The 22966-nt window shown below is 41.9% G+C and overlaps 1 protein-coding gene across 1 annotated transcript in view; it reads right to left on the bottom strand.

The window, feature by feature from the left end:
• The window catches only part of ABCC8 (ATP binding cassette subfamily C member 8), a gene marked incomplete at its 5' end in the record, with an annotated part of 118395 nt that overhangs the window by 49612 nt on the left and 45817 nt on the right, over positions 1-22966 (bottom strand). Inside the window, 8 exons of the mRNA XM_015423247.1 lie at positions 1382-1417; positions 3234-3269; positions 9409-9514; positions 10308-10383; positions 11973-12083; positions 12314-12419; positions 18074-18219; positions 20190-20230. Of these exons, the coding sequence (XP_015278733.1) occupies positions 1382-1417; positions 3234-3269; positions 9409-9514; positions 10308-10383; positions 11973-12083; positions 12314-12419; positions 18074-18219; positions 20190-20230 (658 nt within the window). The remainder of the gene's footprint in view (positions 1-1381; positions 1418-3233; positions 3270-9408; positions 9515-10307; positions 10384-11972; positions 12084-12313; positions 12420-18073; positions 18220-20189; positions 20231-22966) is intronic.

The following is a 22966-nucleotide window of genomic DNA, read 5'->3' on the forward strand; positions in this document are numbered from 1 at the left end:
CTGAAGAGAAAAAGGCTCTAATTTGTCATTACTTAAGTAGACATTGGAAACAATTGTTCACTTTGTTGTTGTTCAGTTGCACAGTTGAGTCCGACTCTTCGCAACCCCATGGACAAGATCACGCCAGGCCCTCCTGTCTTCCGCCGTCCTCTGAAGTTTGCTCAATTTCATGTTCGTTGCATCGATGACACTGTCTAACCATCTCATCCTTTGCCGTCCCCGTCTTCTTTGACCTTCAATCTTTCCCAGCATCAGGGTCTTCTCCAGTGAGTGCTCCCTTCTCATTTGGTGGCCAAAGTATTTGAGCTTCAGTTTCATTATCTGGCCTAATGCCAAAAAATGCATTGGCATTATGTCCCTTTTGATGTGACTTTCATATAAGCTATATTCGAGTTGCTGTATAGTACCTTCATTTTCTGTTTTAAATATTAGTAACATTGGAAAGGAGACAGCATCTGACATCCTTTCAGCAATGACTGTTGTATATAGATCTAGATTAATGTTGTATCACCATATTGCTATGGATACCAAAGATGGCATGACTAAAGGGGTTTAACTGATAGGGATGATTCAATAAAATTAGATATTTACGTTGTTTTATTCTGCAGACATCTCATTGGTTACCGATCAGTAACTGGGTTCAATTCAGGATTTCAGCTATCATTTACAAAGCTCTTAACGTCCTTGAACGCTCAGATCTGCAGGACCATCTCTCATGCTTAAGGCTTCACTTCTGCTTCCTCCAAGGTAGAAGAAGAAGAAGAAGAGATTGGATTTATACCCCGCCCTTCACTACCCAAAGGTGTCTCAGAGCGGCTTACAAACTCCTTTCCCTTCCCCTCCCCACAACAGACACCCTGTGAGATAGGTGGGGCTGAGAGAACTCTTGACAGTAACTGCTCTTTTTCAAGAACAGCTGTGCCAGAGTTATGGCTTGCCCAAGGTCATCCAGCCAGGTGCAAGTGAAGGAGTGGGGAATCAAACCCGGATCTCCCAGATTAGAGTCCGCGCACTTAACCACTACACCAGACTGGCTCACAGAACAACCTTCTCCATCAATAAAGCATTAACCACTCTCATGACCCGCCTATGAAATTCCCTCTTGCTTGCTGCAATAAGCCAGGATTGGCAAGGGTCAACCATATATGTGGGGAGATGCGCCCCCTCAAGCAAGCTGTTCACATCCTCAGGCTGTACCTACTGAAATTCATCCATAAAACCCTGATGAAGGTAATACCTAATAAGATTTATTTATTGCCTGCACAGTACTGTTCAGAAAACAACCAAAATAAGTCTTTGATTGTCATAAAGGCAATCAGAGAACACTTCATTTATAGAAACTTCTGAAAGTTTTTTTCAGCTAACTTTCAAAATGCACTACCTGTTTTCCGTGTCAATAGCAGTTTCCTTTTCTTGGCTGCAGAAAAGTTACATGATAAAATATCAGTGGTTAGTACAATTTGAGCAGGTAGTTTATGAATGCTTGAATTCTAAAGCTCAGATGAGTAAGTATATAACATTTTACAGATAATGTATAAGTGGTCTATGCTACTGTGTACAGTTTGCTATAAGTTGATCCTAATATGAAGGGCTCTTTTTGTAGCAGGAACTCCCTTGCATATTAGGCGACACACCCCTAATGTAGCCAGTCCTCCAAGAGCTTACAGAGCTCTTCTTACAGGGGATACTGTCAGCTCTTGGCGGATTGGCTACATTAGGGGTGTGTCTACTGTCAGCTCTTGGAGGATTGGCTACATTAGGGGTGTGTCGCCTAATATGCAAGGGAGTTCCTGCTACAAAAAGAGCCCTGCAATGTTGCATCATTTAATATATTATGTTAACATTTATGCTTTGCTTCAGTTCTGTTTCTAAGATTTCTGGTTGGTTCTACAACCCAAATCCTGTTTTATTGCTTACTGAATATCCCACTCTGATAGCATTGACTCACTCTGTGTAATCCACCTTGAGTCCCAGTAAGAAAGGTGGATGGACTATAAATAACATAAATAAATAACTAAACCAAATAAAGGTGATATCATGCATATTACATCAAAGCCAGAGATAAACCTTCCGTATATTATAATCAGATAGTTCAAAAGAGACTGGACCAAGCAGAAAGCACTACAGTTATTAAAAGTGCTATTACTAATTTATGCACTCCCCATTTGGTTTTATATTTCCATCCTGTTAGACCAATGTCTCGGTAGCTGCAGTTATCAAGAGAAGTAAGCTTTGTGTTTGAGGTAGGATTTTTTTCTTCTTTTTAGAAAGCAGATCTTCTCCATGCCATGGTGTATTGTATAGCACACTGGAAACCACCTTCAACACTTCCTGAGGGAGCTGCTCTCCAAGAAAAGATGAAAAACTACATGTATACACAGATCTGACCACAACATTAATCCATCATGGCCTCAGTATTCTCCAGTTGATTCTTCAAGCCAACATTTACACAGTCACACAACCCTAGAAAGATCACTCTACAAGTAACCTCCTTTGGCATGCTTCACATATGACTTCTTCAGTACATATTTTTGTTATCTTTGTTGTAAGCAGGGGTCATTTCCTGCAGGAGCGCACAGGAGCGGAGCTCCGGCAATAAAGAGCCCAGGGGGCGGGCACATGCAACAAGCCCCACCACCTGCTCCCAGCAGCCCTCAGTCAGAGCAAGAAGCTGCCAGGTAAGTTGCAGAGTTCCCCCCCATAGCAATCCAAAACAGTCCAGTGGCACCTTTAAGACCAAGTTTTATTCAGGTACAAGCTCTCCCTCCTCTGCGAGGGCAGATCTGCACGTCCCCGTCCCCCCCAATAGCTAGCAATCCAAAACTGTCCAGTGGAGCCTGAGCGGTGTGTGTTGCCTTCTGACACACTTCCCGTGACGTCAGGGGGTGTGGCGTATGCAAATATGTCATGCTAATGAGTTATGCTAATGAGCTCCTGCACTTCTTTTTCTACGAAATGACCCCTGGTTGTAAGCAAAATATCTATCTACATCATGGGGAACAAATCCATATCTACTGCCGTGTGTAATATCTTACAAATGCCTTGTTCGTTTGGGTTGCCACTCATTGGCAACCTGCAATTAAATGTGGCTTCCTAACACATCCACACTTGAGAGATGAAAGACTCTCACAGAACTGATCTCCCCCTTGTTTCTTCCTAGCGAAAAAAAAAGTCTCTCTCTCTCTGTGTGTCTGTGTTTGTGTGTGTGAGAGAATAATCATATTATACCATACCTTACATCTTCCCCTGTCTCGCTGTCAGGAATACTGCTGCATCACCAGTAAAAATTGGGAAAAGATTGTACATAAAAGTAAGTATGAGCAATTTGCCCCCCTTCCCAGATTAATAATTATATCTATTATATATGCTGATTGCAAAACAGTTTTCACAAAACTGCTTCAGTGTTCCTTCTGCAGAACAGCCATAATTAATACTGAATTTTGTTATCAGCATTCTCTAGTTACGATCTTATTTAACTCCAAAAATACACTTTATTGAGTTTTTGGTTATGTGAGCTCCACCAGGGTCAGATATCAAATTGTGGAGTTGGGTAATTTCTGGTGGTTTTGAAGCACTGGGACAGGAAACAGCAAATGCAAATCTTGTCCTCATTAGACGTGTTTTAAATATGGTGCTTGGTATATTTTTTTAAAAAACCCTATTTGCATGGGATTCCACATAGCTGGCATCCTTTTCAATTCAAGTTCCTATGTTATATTTTCCTGGCTCTCTCCCCAGGTCTGGTCAACAAACAAGTTCTGTGCTAAGTTTCTGGTGTGGGGGAGCCCAATTCAAATCAATGCATGTAGACAGGACCATTAAATCTTGCTCCCACAGAACTTCCCCCAGATTGAAACAGTTCTGGGAAGCCCAGTTTGCTCACTGAAAGTATATTGATGGACGGGGCTCTTTTTGTAGCAGGAACTCCTTTGCATATTAGGCAACACACCCCTAATGTAGCCAATCCTCCAAGAGCTTACAGAGGCTCTTCTTACAGGGGCTACTGTAAACTCTTGGAGGATTGGCTACATTAGGGGTGTGTCGCCTAATATGCAAAGGAGTTCCTGCTACATACCACAGGTAACTTTTCCCAACAGGACCAACTGTGGCTCCTTGGGGTTGTGTACTGACTTGCAGGCTTTGAGTATCAGGTTGCAGTAGTTGGTTGGTTTGCCCAAAGTTAACATGGCTAGAGGAAGTTTCCAAAGTCCAGAGTCATTCAGTCCAAAGGTCAGGGTTGCAGAAATCAGTCAAGGCAGTGTCTTTCAGTTGGGGGTCAAGCTTCCAGGAATTAATCATGGCAGTGTTGGTGGTTCAGCATCTAACTTACATGTTGCATCCACACTCAACAGCCTTTCTCGAGAGACTTCATAGCTGTACACCTAAGTGTTATGCCTACAGCCCACTACTCAGGAACAGTCCTGCAATAACTCATCTGTATTTTCAGCAAGCAGTTGGTGTTGAGTCAGCACTATCAGCAACACTTCGCTGTGTTCTCAGTGTCCTTCTGTGGTGTTCTAAAGCTGTAGGTGATCCTGGAGGGCTGGACGAGTTTCACCTGCTGAATCAGGGCAAGGGGGGGGGTGGCTCTGCATCAGCTGTTGGCTGTGAGTCCTGGCATGCTTGCAGCTCATTTTGTTGCTAGTCAGCTTTTGTCAATCCCGGGATGGCTACGCAAGGCCCTTCCTCTTCTGAGGCGTCTTCACTATCGCTGAGCCATGGCTGAGCCATGACGGGTTGTTTCAGGTTGGGAAATTGGCATGGGATGGGAGGCTTAAGGGTACATCATGGTCATAATATACACGGAATTCAAGCATCACACTCCCACACTTTGTCAACCATACCCAGGGATGGACCCAGGAAAAGCACAGCATGTAGTTATGCCTTGAGTACAATGTTGGCATTCGAGTATAGCATACATCCAGATAATGGATTTCGGGCTTGAAAATGCTACATGTCCTTTTTTACTGCTTGGTGCCACATTTAATCTGGGCCTTAGCTTGTCAATGCAAGGAAATTGGTAAGGGGACCCATTTTCGTTCAGTACACAAGGCTGAAAATCTCATTTATTTCTGAATAATCCATTTCTAAGAAAGAAATGTTCTACGAGTGTCTGGATAATCTTGATTTTTCTATTAGGCAGTAATTCCTTTGATATACCGTCCCCTGGACAAATAGTATACCCATACAAGTATGAACAACGGTTAGTTTTATAATGCTATGTAAACACTCTCAACCTTGCATAGAGTACTAGCTATTCAAAATGTGATAGATATTTTGATGCATTACAACATAAGGAACCAGTATTTTATTGCATCAATTTAGGCTGCAGGTCACACAGACTAAATACTCCACTTTCGATCCACTTACCGTGGACTTTCCAATTGGATTTTTACTGTGTGAACTGACAAAACCCAGTTGCAAAGTGGATTGAAAACGGAATGAAAATGGATTATTTAGCATGTGTGACCGCAGCCTTAGAATAACCACTTATTCAGTTTGTGCTAAATAATAAAGTCTTGGCCCTGACCTGGCTAGCCCAGGCTAGCCCAATCTCATCAGATCTTGGAAGCTAAGCAGGGTTGTCCCTGGTTAGTACTTGAATGAGAGACCACCAAGGAAGTCCATGATTGGTACACGGAAGCAGGCAATGGGAAACCACCTTTGTCCACCTTTTGCCTCGAAAACCCTATGGGGTCACCCTAAATTGGCTGCAACTGGACAGCACTTTTGACTGATGCAGCTCTGTGTATATAAAGATCTACAGGAAATATATAATTTGAAACTCTTTACGAAAAACTAACACCCAGGCCAATCAACAGTTCTGCTGAGTTGGACTAAGCAGTGTTGGTGTGGTGGAAGTCAAAGACAGTTAGGACCAGTGTTCCCTCTAAGCTGAGTTAGTGTGAGCTAGCTCACAGTTTTCTAGCCTCCAGCTCACACATTTTTGCCTTCGCTCAGGAAGGAGGGCTCCAGAGTAGCCTAATTTATGCAGTAGCCAAATCGCTCGCTCACAACTTTGATGCCAGTCGATCACAAAGTAGAATCTTTGCTCACAAGACTCCACAGCTTAGAAGGAACATTGGTTAGGACCATGCATGTTTTCCTGTACAGGAAATCCTTATAATGTCATCTCCCTCTCCCTCCCCCCCATACTGTTTCTTAACATATTAATTCAGAGCAGATTACTAAGATATAGAAAAAGCTATACCCCATTTGAACAGGTGTGAAAATCTATCACAGATGCATAAAATTTCTCAGCTAAAAGAATGATAGGTCTGCTATTATCTTCTAATAAAAGAGGTAACGTCTCCATATGATCTATATTCTGGAGTGAAGGAAGAATTCAAAGATTTTTAGGCTCAGAAAAGTAGTTACATTCAAAGGTCATGCACCACAATCACATACTGTACCAGAAGCTCTCCATGTGGAAGGGTACCAGCAAACTGAGTAGAACAAACACGTCGTGCTCTATACATCATACTGTTATAATCATACTTAAATAGACTTTTCTTAAACATTCTTATTGCTTCCTGTCTGGTAACTGAATAAAGAGAGCCCAAGGAAATATTGAGGAGCTGTAGCTGTTGCTTGACTTGTTTATCCCACAGCATCCTCTCTGACTAAGCTGGGGAAGCCCTCTTGTATGTCAGAGTATTTCATTCTAACTTTAAGGGGGAAAGCCTCCAACCAAGTCCGAGCTTCAAGAGATGGTTGTCCCAATTCAGCTCGAAAGGCTACCCCTGCTAGACAATTTGGAATTCTGCAGATGGAATGTAGACATTTAAGAAGAATTGAATGCAAGGACTCCCCTATTTTGTCAATCCAGATACCAGCCCCATATAAACTCTGGGTGGCCATCTTGTTGTTAAACAGTTCGATACGGTCACCTATGTAAACATATTGGCTGAGTTCAGACTGGCAGTTTGGCCCGATAGAGGCACGTTTCACAAATGGATTAAAGGGGCCAGTTCACACAGCCACAGCTGTCAGGCGATCCCCAGCCGTACTCAACCCGTCCTATGACGATTCCCTACTGCGTTAGAAAAGTACCAGGTGAAAACAGTAGCAAAACCCTGGAGGGCGTGTTGATCCCGCTTCCCGGAAGTGTGCATGCTAAAAGCTGCAAACAAGCCGCATTGCTGCGCCTATGCGCATAGGCGTGTGTCGCCGGAGTGAAAAACAGCCACTTACAGCCGTGCCTCCGCCAGGGGCGGGCCGACAGTGCGAATGCTCCCTTGCGCCTCCTCCCCGGTATGCTCCCGCATCAGTAGGTGCAGTGTGACCGGGAATATCCGGCACAACTTGGTCCGGGTCTTTTTGCCCCGCCTCCCTCGTGCTTCATACTGTCAGTCTGTCCTCAGCCATCTATTTCACTCCATATACCAGTGGGCTTGGATCTAAAACCACTTGGGTATATTGTAGTACTTCTACTTGTGCATAGGGCATGTGTGTTTTCCTCCCCTGGGTGTGGCATTCCACATCACATTGCATACTACTTTGGAGGCTCTCCCAACATTATGAAGCAGTTTTTTGGGGGTGGGGGAGGCAGATCAGCAACACATTATGCAAGAGCTGAAGTGCTTTTTCTACATGGATTTAAATATTCCAACATAATGACAATGAAAAATAGGCAACACTTTCTTATTAATACAATAGCAACTTCATACTTGGGCTACTTCACTGTTGCAGAAAACATAAACAGGAGTCCTCCTGAGGCACTCTGAAAACTAAATTTTATTTTAGCATAAGCTTTTATGAGTCAGATTCAAGACACCTGTTTATATTCATACTTTTGACAGACGTAAGGCAGGGACTAAATAAATAGTAATTTCTTTGCTTACGATCATGTTGACCCTGCTTAAGACCATATGAATGTAGTAAACAGAATCCCCACTCAACAACTCTGGGGAATTTCACATTACCCAGTTTCACCCGGTTTCAAGCTGGCAATCATCTGTTTTGAAGTGAACCGGTACAGGGCTGCCATTTCACACAGGGCTTGCCCCTACCGGAAATGAGCCGGCTCAGAAGCGGTTTGGCATTTCAGACTTGCACCGCTTTGTTTTCCCGCCATTTTCCTCCCGCGCGGGTGATCGATTTTTAAAAAAACGTTCGATTTATAGCGCTATAGCAGTATAACAAAACACTCCATGCATTCCAATGGGATTGATATTATGCTATTCTGTTATAGCGCTATAGCGCTATAAAGCAAACGTTAAAAAAAAAGCCGGAGATCGCCTGCGTGGGCGAAAAACAGCGGGGAAAAAGCGTATCGGAACCGAGAGAGGGAACTGAAGACTACTTGGAAGTGGTTGACAGGTAAAACGCTTCAGTCCTGATTCCTAAACGGGACAGAAGCGTTTGTGTATGAAATGGCAAATATATTCTGGAAGAGAACCGGTTCTCAAACGGGTTCTGGGTTCTGTCTGAAATGACAGAACAGAACCCATTTGAGACCCGGTTCCCTTCCAGAATCTATCGCCTGTCTGAAATTCCCCTCTGTTTGCGTTGCATTTCATAATAGTTTCTGGATAAAGCACTGTCCTGTGTCTTGGCTGAAATCGTCAGGCTTTATTTCCAAACAAGCATGCCTAGGGCAACTAGAATGATAAAAGGGTTGGAACACTTTCCCTATGATGAAAGGTTAAAGCGCTTGGGGCTCTTTAGCTTGGAGAAATGACGGCTGAGGGGTGACATGATCGAGGTTTATAAGATCATGCATGGGATAGAGCAGGTCGAGAAAGAAGTACTTTTCTCCCTTTCTCACAATACAAGAACTCGTGGGCACTCCATGAAATTGCTGAGTGGTCAGGTTAGAACAGATAAAAGGAAGTACTTCTTCACCCAAAGAGTAATTAACACATGGAATTCACTGCCACAGGAGGTGGCGGTGGCTACAAGCATGGACAGCTTCAAGAGGGAACTGGATCAACATATGGAGTAGAGGTCCATTAGTGGCTATTAGCCACAAGGTATAGATAGGAACTCTCAGGCTGGGGCAAGTGATGCACTGTATTCTTGATGCTTGGGGGGGGGGGCAACAGTGAGAGGGCTTCTAGTGTCCTGGCCCCACTGGTGTACCTCCTGAGTCCTTATGGCACCTGGTATTTTTGGCCACTGTGTGACAGAGTGTCGGACTAGATGGGCCATTGGCCTGATCCAACATTGGCTTCTCTTATGTTCTTATGTTCTATCGTTAAGTGCAGGCAATAGCTGTGCTTGTGGCAGCTAACCAATGAAAGCAGATATTTTATAACATGCATAACCAATATAACTGTGGTTTATCAACAAAACTGATTTAATCCTGCAACATTTGTCTACCACAGTAATTTAATTTACATACATTATTCTTCAGGTAAACCTGAACTTCTTTTAAGATTATATAGAAATGATAAATACAATTACCTGTTCCAGATTACGCTCCCAGATACCTTCTGCATCTCCCCAAGTACCCCCAGCAGGAGGGAAGACTTACCACAGCCCACCTGCCCCACGATCATTGTTAATTGACCTGCAATAGCAAAAAGAATGTTGTTTTATATTCTGCTACAGAAATTGAGCCCATACTATCATGTATGGTGGACATGCAAAGAGATTACCAAATTTTGGAAAGAGGTGCACAGGATGCTATGTCAAACAGTTAAAAAACAAATTCCGTTAAGTCCAGAAGTATTTTTACTGAACCTATACCCAGATAAATGGAAAAAGAGTGATAAATATTTAACTTTGCATATATCAACAGCTGCGCGAATGCTACTTGCAAAAAATTGGAAAAATGAATCAGTACCAACTAAGATGGAACTGATTAGCAAAATAATAGATATTGCGGAAATGGATAATTTGACTCAAAAAGTGAATGGGAGTATGAACAGCTTTTTTTAAACAGTTTGGATGCCTGTATATAAATGGTTAGATGCGGAGAATATTTAACCAGAAGGTTTGTGATGTCTTACAAGGGTGTGGTAAGCGGAGGGTGGTGGGGTTTGATGGGTGTTGTATTGTTGTTTTATTGTTATATGTTGTCTTCTGTTATATGTTGGAAAAATAAAAATTTATTAAAAAAAAAAAATTCTGCTACAGAAATTGTCCCTAGTTTGTGCTCAGTGAAGAAATAACCTCATAAAGGAACCTGGGAGGACAGATGGGAATGTTAATTCCTACCTCCACTTAAAATAAATGGGAGGAGCTATCCACACGAAGGCACGTCTGTTCCACCGTGAAGAGCCTATTTCTGTACATGCATTCTCCTTGCAGGATCAGGGCTCTTTGTTTACAAGTGTTTATTATAACGTCTGGTTTAATACCTTGTGGGATTTGTATGTCTATGTTGGCCAATGCTGGAGGTCCTTCGGGGGTCCAGGTGAAAAATCCATTTATGACCTATGGCAAGAAAGCCAATAAACTGATAAATAATCCATGTTGTTGCAGAACTTCACATATTCTCCTTTTAAAATTTACAAGTGGGGACTGGCAAGGGCTTATGGTTGAGGCGTCCCATTTTCCCTTGTATCCCCTCCCTATTTCTTCTTTTTGCCACTCCTGGCAGCCCCCAAACCCTCTCCCCTTTCCCTCTTTCCTTCCCGCCCACCAGCCAATTTACCTTTATCTGCCCTTCATCTTCAGCTTCATTATTCATTTATATTCATTTATTTATTTTCATTTACACCCCCACCTTTATCCCCAATGGGATCCCAAAGCAGCTTACATCATTCTCCTCTTTTCCATTTAATCCTCACAACGTTCCATTTTATCCTCACAAACAATCTTGTGAGGTAGGTTAGGTTGGGAGTGTGACTCAACCAAGGTCACCCAGTGAGCTAAAATGATGGTAACAGTTCTGCCACACTAACTGGCTCTAACACTACCTGTTTGCTATATACACGCCTGGTCTGCCGTATTTTTTCCCCTTTAGGTGCCATCTCTCTATGCCATCTCTGCATTTTTGTTGTTTTTCATGATGGCCAAAGGCAACCTCTGTGTCCAAAATGTAACCCTGCCTGCCTCCTTTGAACTGCAAAGTGCCCCTACATAATGTGATTGCCTATGAATTGGGACCCTTTTTCCTATTTGCATGAAATTTGGTAGGAATGATCTCTAGCATAAGGAACAGAAGTCACATGTCCCATTGAACTCACCAGGCTTACTTTCAAATAAATATGCTTAAATTGCAAAACAATATATTCACTAAATATAAAGTACAGAATTAACCGGTCCTATATTAGTCCAACAACTAAATTCCTATTTTGATAAAGCTTCCTCCAGAAGCAGCTGGAAGAAGGAACTCCAGCTGTTACTGGGAACACTTCTTTGGGTATTTAATGTGCCTTCATTGTTCATCTCTAATGAATAAAAGACATGATCAAAATAGCACAAGATGATTAAAAGTTGGAGGTTAGTGATTTAGAGCCACACAGTTGCAGGAATAGATGGCAATTCTAGTTGTCCTTCTGGTTCAGTCGCCTCCATCCAACACAGCTGTGCGGTAGTGCCCCAGTGATGTGTTTTGTGGATCATGCAACAATGCTGTTGCTGGGGATGCTGGCATAGCCGTGGCCCTTGTGGTTCTGCTGGGATTTGCCAGGTGCCTGGCCTCCGTGGCTTCCCTTTAGGTGACTGGACAAGGGGTGCCTTTGTTGTGATTACAGCCAGCTGCTTCTGCCTCAGTGGTCCTCAGGCTTGCGCTGTCTGAAAACTAGGCTAAGAGTCTGTGCTTCCTTTAGCACTATCTTCTCAGAAAGGCCCATGTCACAATATGATAACCACGTTACTCAGTAGATTATTTCTTTTTATAAGATATAGTAAAATTCAACAATATTTGAAAGCATAACTACTCCCTGGCCACCATTTTCTCTCGAGACAAAAATGGAAATTTTTCAGTGAGAAAATCTTTTTAAAGCACTTTCTCTGGAATTGGGGGCATAGAATTCTAATCTTCAGTAACACCATTATTAGAGTGACTTTATTATCACCTTTACACAATAATCATCTGCTTCTGTGTTGCTAACAGGTCTTCTTGTAGGAGAGCTGTAACTCTTCCAGTCCTCTTTGGTGGGCCGCTTACGATTAACAACTTTGAGGGGCTATGCAGGATCAGGAAGACAGAAATACATAGTGAGTGGTGACAGGAGTGGGAAAGGGTATTCTGCAAAAAGCAATAATGTTATAAATGGACAATGGTGTTGACATTTTTTTTTTGCCAGTGCAGATATTAATTACAAGGGAATTGACAAAGTTATTGGAGTGACTCACAGGGACTGAACAATGGGAGGAAGATAGATTGACCATGTTGGCATGCAATATAAGCACTTACAACAGCCTGGTATTTGCTGATGCTGTCCTTGCATTTTGGTTCTAAACATCTGTCATATTCTTCTCCTATTTCTTCGCTTGACAGAAATTCACTTAACTTCTGAACACTGTGAAGAGAGCAGAATTGTAGTCAACGATATAAATTGCGTTCAGTGGCAGTTTAAAGAACAGCATTCATTGCAAGAAACCCACAAGAGAGATTCTGTTGGTCAGACTGCAGGCGGCTTATAGATTTCATTCTGTGCGTGGTATGGAGCCAATAAAGCATTTAATACTGCATATTTCTACAATTCACACCAGCTACATCTTGAGTGGGTGAGACTTGTTTGAGCTCTATCCTCAAAAGAATGATTTTTATTTTCCCTCCTTGCTGTAGGCCCCATGCCCACAAGAAATATTGGTCACGTTCAGCACTGGCTTTGGGGCAGGGGAGCATATGAATCTGTTGGGTAAATGGGAAACAGTAAAAATTGTTATTGTAAGCTCACTACATTTGCAGAAGCCTTGGATCCAGCCTTATTTACAGAATATGCAACTTATTTGGTTAACATCTAAACAATATATTTCTCTTTTAGGTAATCCTTTTAAAATTGCTAGCAGTCTTATAAAAAGTTCTAGCAATCTTGATTTATATGTCCTATAGGCTATCAAACTGGCGGAACCACAGTGCACTCCATTAAGGAAAAGAAATGCCTATACAGAAAAATGTCAAGGTTACTATTAGCTACGTATTATTATTATTTTTTCATTTTTACAATGTAACAGTATACAACTATCTTGAAAATCCAAAATTACAAACCAACCAGTTAGTCATCAATACAGATTTTTACAACATACATCAACAGTCATAACAAACTAAGTTAGTACTAAATCTGATCACCTATATGGAGCCGCTAGCTGAAGTTCTCAGGAAGAACAAGAACTTATCTGGAGTTATAATTGGGAAACGGGAACACAAAGTTAGCTTATATGCGGATGATTTAACATTATATGTCTCAGACCCAGTGAATTCTTTGTCAGCGATTTTAGATTCTCTATCAAAGTTTGGGGTGGTCTCTGGCCTCAAACTAAACTCTTTAAAATCAGAGTTATATCCAATCTCATTAAGGGCACCTGTTCGACAAATACTGAAATCAAATTTTCCTTTCTGCTGGACAAAACACTTCTGGAGACATCTGGGGGCTCAAATCCCCCTGGACCTGAACAACTTAATGTCCTGCAATTTTGATCATTTATATCGGGACACTCAACTTAGCTACGTATTATAAAACTACATATGCATTTGAAAATCCCATATAGCCGAAATATTTGTATCTCATAATACTTTCACTGACACTGGCTTTATCCAATGAAAACTGAGAGTAGAAGAGAACTTGCAGTATGAGATCTTTGTTGCTCTCCATTCCATCGGTCGATGCCATCATGCCCTTCCAAATGATCTTGCTGGGGTTTAGGGGAACCCTGGGAACATAGCTGGGCACCATGTGTTGATTTGCAGCAGGTGAGGAAACTGACAGAAATTGGCACTGCATGGGGTGTTGGGGGAGGGGTAATTTTTCATCTTTGCAATGTTTTACTTATATAAGGCCCCGTTCACGCGGAGGATTTGCCATGCTAAAGGCACAAATGGTAGGCGGATTTTCGGTGCGCGATCACACTGCAACATCTGGGAAGTGTAGCGCACCCGTAGCCAACCCGTGGCATCCCACCGAAGATGCGCAGTAAAAAAATACCTCAGAAAGTGCAGTAGTATCCGGAAAACGCACGGCAGGGGCGGGCGTCTGATCGTGGGGGCACTAGTATCCTGTGGCTTCTGGCGCCCGTCCGAGTCCCGTCGCAAACCAGATGGTTTCCCTAAGCGCATGTGCATGAACACTAAACTGGAAGCAGTGCTGCTCCGCGGAGCTGCGCATGTGCACAAACACGGAACGCTTGCCGCGCGGCTTCTTTGCCAGCTCCAGCATCGCCCTGTGATCGCGAGCTTCCTGCCACAGCACGAATACTCAGGAGACTGTGTGATTGAGCTAACGCGCTTTATTTTGCCCCGGGGCAAACAGCCACACCTCACCCCCGCGTTATCTGGCCTGTGTGACCGGGGCCGTAATTACCTAGATCTGTTATTTGTCTCAAGAGGGAAGGTATATGGGTATGTATACAGCAGCTTTGAAAAAGGACAGAATTTACATTTAGAAAATGGCATAGGGTAAAAGAGTCATCTCCCTCCATCATCATGGTCCCAACCCAATTTGTCACCCTCTGCAGCTACTATTTATAGAACATTTCTTCTGGTTCCGCTCCATAGTTGTAAGAGAAAACTAAAAGCTTATCTCCCAGGAGCTTTTATTTTTATCCTTCAAAAGGCTCACATTGATTAAGTCCAGGGTAACTATCTGCAGGGTGCTTACTTGAATGGTTTCGTATTAATCTTAAAATAAAACATGATACATTTGCTAATGAATTTGTCTGGCTATGGTCTGTGTGGTTGACCTTGGAATTTATTTTCAGCACTTTGAGAACTCTGGCCTACCTGTTTGGCCTCCTTTTGCTTTTATGTCAGTGATATTATTCAGGTTATAGCCACTTCTTAGACAGATTGGGATAATTGAAAGGAATATGATAAAACAACCTTACTGAAACTAGCAAGGTACGGGTCTGATCAGTGTCTGAAAATGGACCAGCAGGGAACCATATGTATACTGTCTTGAGTTCCATTTCGGAAGAAAGGGAAATAAATAAATGTGAACTTTCATAAAGTGGAAGTCCTGCTCCAAATTCAGTACTGCCTCCCTACTCTATGGTATTCATTGTTCACATTAGTCTATCTCAATCTGAGCAACATCGTGAAAAGGGATTCTATTACAAAAACCATTTTCAGCAGGGCTTTTTTTGTAGAAGAAGCCCAGCAGGAACTCATTAGCATAACAGGCCACACCCAACAGCAGAAACTCATTAGCACATCAGGCCACACCCCTGACGGAACAGCTCATTAGCATATTAGGTCACACCCCACGCCTTTCCTTGGCTTGCCTGGGCGCCCCATGGCTGCGGGGAGCCCGGGCAAACTCCCCCCTTGAAGGGAAGGGAAGGCAGTTTAAACTGCTTTCCCTTGGCTTGCCTGGGCACCCCGCAACTGCGGGGAGCCCGGGCAAGCTGGGGAAGACATGAGGAGGTATTTAAATGCCTCCCCGATCCTTCCAGGGGCCCCCCCTGGCCCGCCCACATTAGAGTCGCTGGGGGGTCACTCTCCAGGCCTTCCCTCTGTAGCCACGCAAGCGCAGAGGTTTTGGTTGTAGGCATGGCCGTGGCCAACTCGGAAGCCAGCCGGAACTCCGTTCCTGTGCGTTCCCGCCCAAAAATAGCCCTAATTTTCAGTTTTATTAAGAAGTTTGTTTTTCCAGACCCTCTTAGTTTGTGCTCATGATTTATATGATTGCACTGGCTGAATCAACTGTGGGGTTTCTATGAGAGAAGGGCAGAGCTTTGAACAGGCACTTTTGCTATGGCTACAAGAATGTGCTGTCCATTTCCAGAGCCAAGTTCTACCCTGGACTTTATCCACAAAGATCGCAACCACGCACAGGAAAATTTAATAGAAAATTATACCCATAAGTGCCTGTGTTAGCTTGGACATACATTCTTGAGTGCTTCCCTATAATCAATTTAAAACTCACGTTATAATGAACAGAAAAAAGGATCTTTCCTTTCAACTCACTTACTAGCAGCTTTGATATTACAGTGCTGCTAATTAAAAATTCTCTTGTAGATAAGAAATTGAGATTGCTGCAAAAAAGATGAATCCAGAGCCTCAAAATTGTTTTCTTAGATGGAATATGAATTTATTTGATAGTTTGAGTTTAATTAATTTTTTTTTGCAGCATCAGTTTTGCCAGCTGCAAAAGCCAAGATTTTCATTTAAATTTATATATATAAAATATTTAGGTTCTGGCTAATAATAGTACGTCTCTGGCTGAAAAATGGGTAGAAGAAGAAGAAGAGATTGGATTTATACCTCGCCCTTCACTACCCAAAGGTGTTTCAGAGCGGCTTACAAACTCCTTTCCCTCCCCCTCCCCACAACAGACACCCCATGAGGTAGGTGGGGCTGAGAGAACTGTTCTTATTGATACCCAAATAAGACAGTGAAATTGTATATCATAAGCAAACAGTATGAGAATAGTGCATCAGCTCATGGTATTCATACAAATATTTCCCATTTTAAAAGCAGTTTAAGACACGTGTATGAAAACAGGGCCCAATCTGTGACTTTTAGACTGGATATTTCTGATCTGAAACTAAACGGAATTTGGGGCACTATTTTGGATCAGAAATATCTGAGTGTGCACTTCTAGCATCGAACAAATGACCTTGCACATCGCATACTGATAGTTTTGATAGTTTGGGGGCAATACTATACAAATTTACTCAGAAATAAGTTTCATTGTGTTAAGTAATGTTTACTCCAAAGTAAACGTACACAAGACTCCATCTTGCAGAAAGCACAAGAATATAATAGAGCTATGAAGAATATGAAGTGCGAGATACCACATATTTTAGTATTCACTCTTCCAGAAGGTATGTACTTACAGTCTGACATAAGAGGATGCTGATGAAACTGACCCAGATTAACAGTTACAACAATGAGATATCGTCAGCACTAGTCCTATGATTTATTAATAAGAGGGAAATTACATTACAATACTATTGACCAGAACCTTGTTGGACTCAGTCTGCTTTTGGTAAAATCTGAATCTTGAATTAATGTGTGTAAATGTGCCTAGTTAGACTTTTAGTTTTTTTTATTTTTATCCTTACTGTCCACTGCTCTTTTATTGGCTATGTCTGCACAATTTTAAAATAAATAATTTTACTTATATCTTTCTAGAGTTCTTGAATTCCAGGGGCTTCAATCTGAATCCATTACTTTAGCCCTCACTGGTACAGCTACCAGAGTAATTGTTTTGTGAGCCTTGTAAGCGTCCTACCTTGCAAGGGTGACTTTCTTTATTTTTAGTTGCAGGAGGACCTGAGACTTTGTCCCTTGGTCTCTGGCTGTCTGGATAGTGGAAAGGGAGTGATGGCTGCTCTGCCCTAGGGTGTGAGGACTCACACTTCAGCCTTTTTTCTTTTGTCTTGCTTGACCTCCCCCCTTCCGTGGGATCCTGGGTTGGGGGCCCTTGACACTCTGGTCTATCGTAGAGCACATGTAAAGATAGTGTAGACATTCTGCAGATGAAGCTCCAACACTGTACACAGAATTGTTGTAAAACTATACCATGGCCCAGAATACTAAGGAGGGTATGGCAAACTTAAAAGAAACCACCCTTTCCCAAAAAGAAATGGGAACACATAACTTTTGTCCTAGGGTTTGGTGGATTTCCAGTCACCTCCAAGCACATAGTGCAGTACAACTCCTTGCACAAGCTGGCACCTTCATGGTCCCTGTCAATTGCAGCTGCCAGTGGGTACAGGGAGATTCAATGTATGATAGCCGTTATTCAAATAGTAGTACAAGGGCAGAGATGTCAATCTCTATGGTCATAATAATGTCTATACCATCTCTTGCCCTCATGGTCCTCACCTGGGGGGATTGTCAGTGGGTACAGGGAGATTCAATGACCCCTGGCTGTTATTCAAATAGTAGTACAAGGGCAGAGATGTCAATCTCTATGGTCATAATAATGTCTATACCATCTCTTGACTACTGTATCAATGAGCTGCACATATAAGGCTGTTGACTTCTGATTCACCGAAGAAACCTTACCTCACGAGAGCTTTGACGGTGGATCTAACCACACTGGAGAGCAAGAACAGAGGCGTAACGAGGATGTGGAAGAGGGAAAGTGAAGCAAAGGCCACCGAAGGAGAAAAGTCAGCATTCTCGAACAGGTGGGCATGGACCACAAATGTCTTGTGGGGGGGGGGAAGCAAAAGAACTTATTTCAGCTCATCCTCATTTTTAAAAGAGCAAATGCAGTTAACACATTTTCTCCTTATTATCATCATTATCATCATCATTAACAACAACAACAATTTACAAAATTTATACCCTGCCTTTGTGCCCTTATCAGGGCCACCAAGGCAGCTAAGAAATTAAAACCATACATAATAAAACACAAAAGCTTTAATGAAGTTAAGTACTGAAAAGCTCCTTGAGCAACCAACTGAATATGCAACAATTATATGAGTTTTTTCACATTGCTAAATAAGGAGAAAACATATAGTGAATTGATAGCAAGGATAATCTTCTGCAATTTGGGGTAGTATAGAAGAATTTCTGAACAGGGGATGGGGGAGTATATCAAAAGGCATTTGCCACAATGCTGCAAAGACTAGGAGTGTGTAGTCAGATCTACCCAGCTGAAAATATACCCCCCAAAATTGGTATTTTGGGGAATATTTCAAAATCCCAAAGGTATCCAGGGTTGTTTTTTTTTTTGAAAACCAAAATAATTCCCTGAAGAAATCTTGAATATATTCGGGAATTATCAGGTATATCCAAAAAACAGCAGAGAGGCTGGAGCAGATTATTTCTGCCTCTTAACTGTTTGTCAGGCTTCTACTGCAGTCCCTTTAAAGTTTAGTCCATGTTGGCTCAGCTTCGGGTTAGCTTTTTCTCTCTCGGGTCTTTTGGACCAAAAATTTTTTTTGGGATTTGTGAAAAAATCCGGATCCGAATATTGTACTAATATTGGGATCCAAGATTTTTCGGGAATCCCAAAATTTTGTGGGGTCAAATAGACCCGAACAAAAAAATACTAGTTAAAAAAAAATTGTACACCCCTAGCAAAGACTGTCTGCAGAAACAAATTACCCATCATAGATCCCCTTGCTGGGTAAAGTCCTGCATGCTCCAAAAGTGATGTGCAGGGTTGTTTACTTAAATGTGCTAGATGAATCACAATTCCTAGTCTTAAGTGTCATGTAGAAGAAGAAGAAGAAGAGATTGGATTTATACCCCGCCCTTCACTTGGAGTCTCAGAGCGGCTTACAAACTCCTTTCCCTTCCCCTCCCCACAACAGACACCCTGTGAGGTGGGTGGGGCTGAGAGAACTCTGACACAAACTGCTCTTTTTCAAGGACAGCTGTGCCAGAGCTTGTGACTGACCCAAGGTCACATCAGCAGGTGCAAGTGAAGGAGTGGGGAATCAAACCCGGTTCTCCCAGATTAGAGTCCGCGCACTTAACCACTACACCAAATGTAGAAAGGAATCAATCACATGTAAGCAATGTAATTACAAAGGACCTTGTTACATGGAGATGACTTTCTAGATTTTTTAAAACAATATATAGTGATTGGCCTTGGTTTTCCTCATACTGTCAGTTTATATAACAAGGCATTAGAATTCTATTCTTAAATGTGCAAATAGATTATACCAAAAAGGGACTGTGGAACCTGGCTCATTTGTCTTGCATGGGATGCTTCTTGAACAGCAGTGAGTCATGCTGTTAATTATTTCATGGAGCCTATGTCTAGCTATGTCACTATTTAAGATCAGGGCAGCAATACATTAAACATAAAGTATGCAAGTTTACAAAGTAATATAAATTGCAACATACACATAGAATTAAGATCCAACATTACAAAGCCTTTCGGTTGCAACTTAAGCTTCTGTACTATTAGTCTGTTCAAAGATTATTAAATATGAATTTGTCAGTTTTCAAATGTCTACATATATGTTTAGAGCAGTAGTTTATAATGTTCATTTGGATATTTTCCTTTTATCATATTATAATTTAAAATTAGTAGCATGCAGCTGTTAATGCAGGACAATGGCAGCTGTTGGTGATGTATCTCTTTAAAACACTTGTTTTTGTATCTTCAGCTAAAGATTAAATAATTATATCTACATTTTTTAAAGAAAAAGAATATACTTACTATAAGAACAGCTGCAATAGGTATTGCTGCATTCATGAAAACTATAAAGAAAAATACATTTTTCTCATTATACTCCATACATGTTATTTCCCCATCAGTATTTTGTATGTCTTTCTAGACTACTTTTTTGAATCAGGTACTGTGCCTGTTTTGATATTACCCTAGTCAGTACTTGAAACCAATGAATAAGAAGCAATTTCCTGGAAGCAATTACATTCTCCCCTTCTCCGCTCTCTGGATCTATTGGATCTCCCACTGTTTCTAAACACTAATTTAATAAACACAGATGGTTGGGGATTGGAATGGGTTTATTTTTTGCCTTGGGTCCACTCCTAAATTGAGCATTAATTAAATTATCCACTTTAATGTGACTAATTATCCCTTAATAAACATTGCCAAAATCCCTACTAATTTGAACAAACCATTAAGCATGACATGTTGCTCAATTTATCTCAATAGTTGGAAGTTACTTAGGTGCAGTCCTTGCATTTGATTCACTATTTGTTTCACCCTGGTGTCTTGTTGCAGCAGATAAATATAACAGGAAATATTTCAAAATCTAGTAAAATTAGCAACAGATAAGATTCTTCTGCTTATGTGAATGTATGTGCTTGCATTGTGATAAGTGATAGAAACTAAATGAATGCTGACATTGTTGGTAAGTCATGTCTTATTTAAAGTATAGACGTGCAAAATATGACTAAAAAGTAATGAGTCCTGACATATAGCTTTCTGTAGACTGTTTCCGTGACATATTTCTCTATACTGAAAAATTAACTGCAGTATAATTGAGTAAAAATCCTAGTTCCAGAATGTAGACGACTATTCAGTCGTCAGATTCCTACAACAATTTCCTCATAAATATTTTCTGAGACAGCCCAGCAAGAATAGCTCTATGCTTGTCTTCCTTTATCCTTCCTGTGGGAGATTTGAAATGCTGAGATTTTCATTGGCTTAGAAAGTGAGTGAAACATTGCCACTTATGGCTTGTCCTTAGCTACAAGATGTTAGTGACGTGTATCCACCCATCCATGGACTTTTCAGAGCAAGACTTTCCTGCTTTGCCTCCTGCAGCAACCCATTCAGCCCATCATACATTTTACTCCAAGGGTCTGTGTGGCTGTGTGGCAAAAAAAACATTTGCAAAATTACAGTGGATTGAATCTGATCACTCCCTTTCTCTAAAAGACTCCTTCCTTTGGAGCAAGATTCCTTACTTAGCAGGAAAGGATGGCAGGATCCAATCAATTTATTTGACACACATAATACTTAATTTAAGGGTCAAACTAGATGAGATGTTGGGAGATCCATGACCTGGTGTCAAGAACTTTGGTTGCGATCTAAGAGGGTCAAGCTACAGGTAAATTAATATTAAAAATATACAAACATTTATTAGCAGGGCTATCTTTGGGCAGGAATGGAGTTCTGGCTGGCTCCCACATTGGCCACACCCAACAGGAACTAATTAGCATAATAGGCCACACCCAACAGCAGAAACTCATTAGGATTGGCTACATTAGGGGTGTGTGGCCTAACATGCAAAGAAGTTCCTGCTATAAAAAAAGCCAATAAACAAAGTAAATAGAATAAGCAGCAAAAGGTGGGTGTGGCTGGATGACCACACTTCTGGTAACATGGGGTGTGGCCTAATAGGCTAATGAGATGTGCTGTCAGGGTATGGCCTAATATGCTGATGAGTTTCTGCTGTTGGGTGTGGCCTATTATGCTAATGGATTCCTGCTGTTCCTGCTGGGCTTTTTCTACAAAAAAAGCCCTGTTTAATTATTAGAGTTTACACTTAAATAGAACATAAAAAGGTTAAAATAGTCTAAATATCAGACTCAAAGAACATATTTAATTCAGAACTGATTGTTATACATATCCAATAGATGAGTAAAACATTTGACCGAAGGACCATACGCGTTTTGTCCCCTTCGGGCCTTCCTCAGTGGTCAGTATTCCACCACCATAATAGTAACTTGGTGGGTTTCCTACTGTGAGCCAGAGAATCTGCAGGGAGGATTCCCTCGGTAATCCCGGGAAGGTCAAGTGTTTGTCCTGTGGCTCCTGACTGGAGGGACATAGAAAGACTGGTGGTCGCCTACCTTGGTTGAGGGTGCACAGGTGCCTCCAACAACTTTTGTAGTTTGCAGCTAGCCAGCCTCTTGGGGAAAAGGTCTTCAGCCTGGGTTGGGCAGGGGCAGGGCTCTTTTTGTAGAAAAAGCCCAGCAGGAACACCCAACAGAAGGAATTCATTTGCATATTGGGCCACACCCCTGACAGCACAGCTCATTAGAAGTGTGGTCATCCAGCCACACCCACCTTTTGCTTCTTTTTCTGTTTACCTTGTTTGTTGTCAAAACCCAAAGGATTTTTTTGTGGCAGGAACTCCTTTGCATGTTAGGCCACACACCCCTAATGTAGCCAATCCTAATGAGTTCCTGCTGTTGGGTGTGGCCTATTATGCTAATGAGTTCCTGCTGGGCATGGCCAACTTGGGAGCCAGCCGGAACTCCGTTCCTGTGCGTTCCTGCCCAAATATAGCCCTGGCCGCAGGGGAGACCTTTTTGACACCTGAATATGCCATTTTTTAAATAAAAAAGCATGTGGGGTGGCAAAATTCAAATCAGGGATCGGTAGCTCTATGAGAGGGGGAGTTTACTCCCCTCCATTCTGTTTTCCTGTCCCAAATCATTCTGAAGCTGGCATTTGCTTCTGTGGAGGAAGAAATCACGCAAGCACCTTATAGGAATCTTCATGGCTTTCCCTCTGAGCAG

This window comes from Gekko japonicus, unplaced genomic scaffold (genome assembly GCF_001447785.1).
Source record: "Gekko japonicus isolate JY-2015 unplaced genomic scaffold, Gekko_japonicus_V1.1 scaffold936, whole genome shotgun sequence".
NCBI classification, from domain to species: Eukaryota; Metazoa; Chordata; class Lepidosauria; order Squamata; family Gekkonidae; genus Gekko; species Gekko japonicus.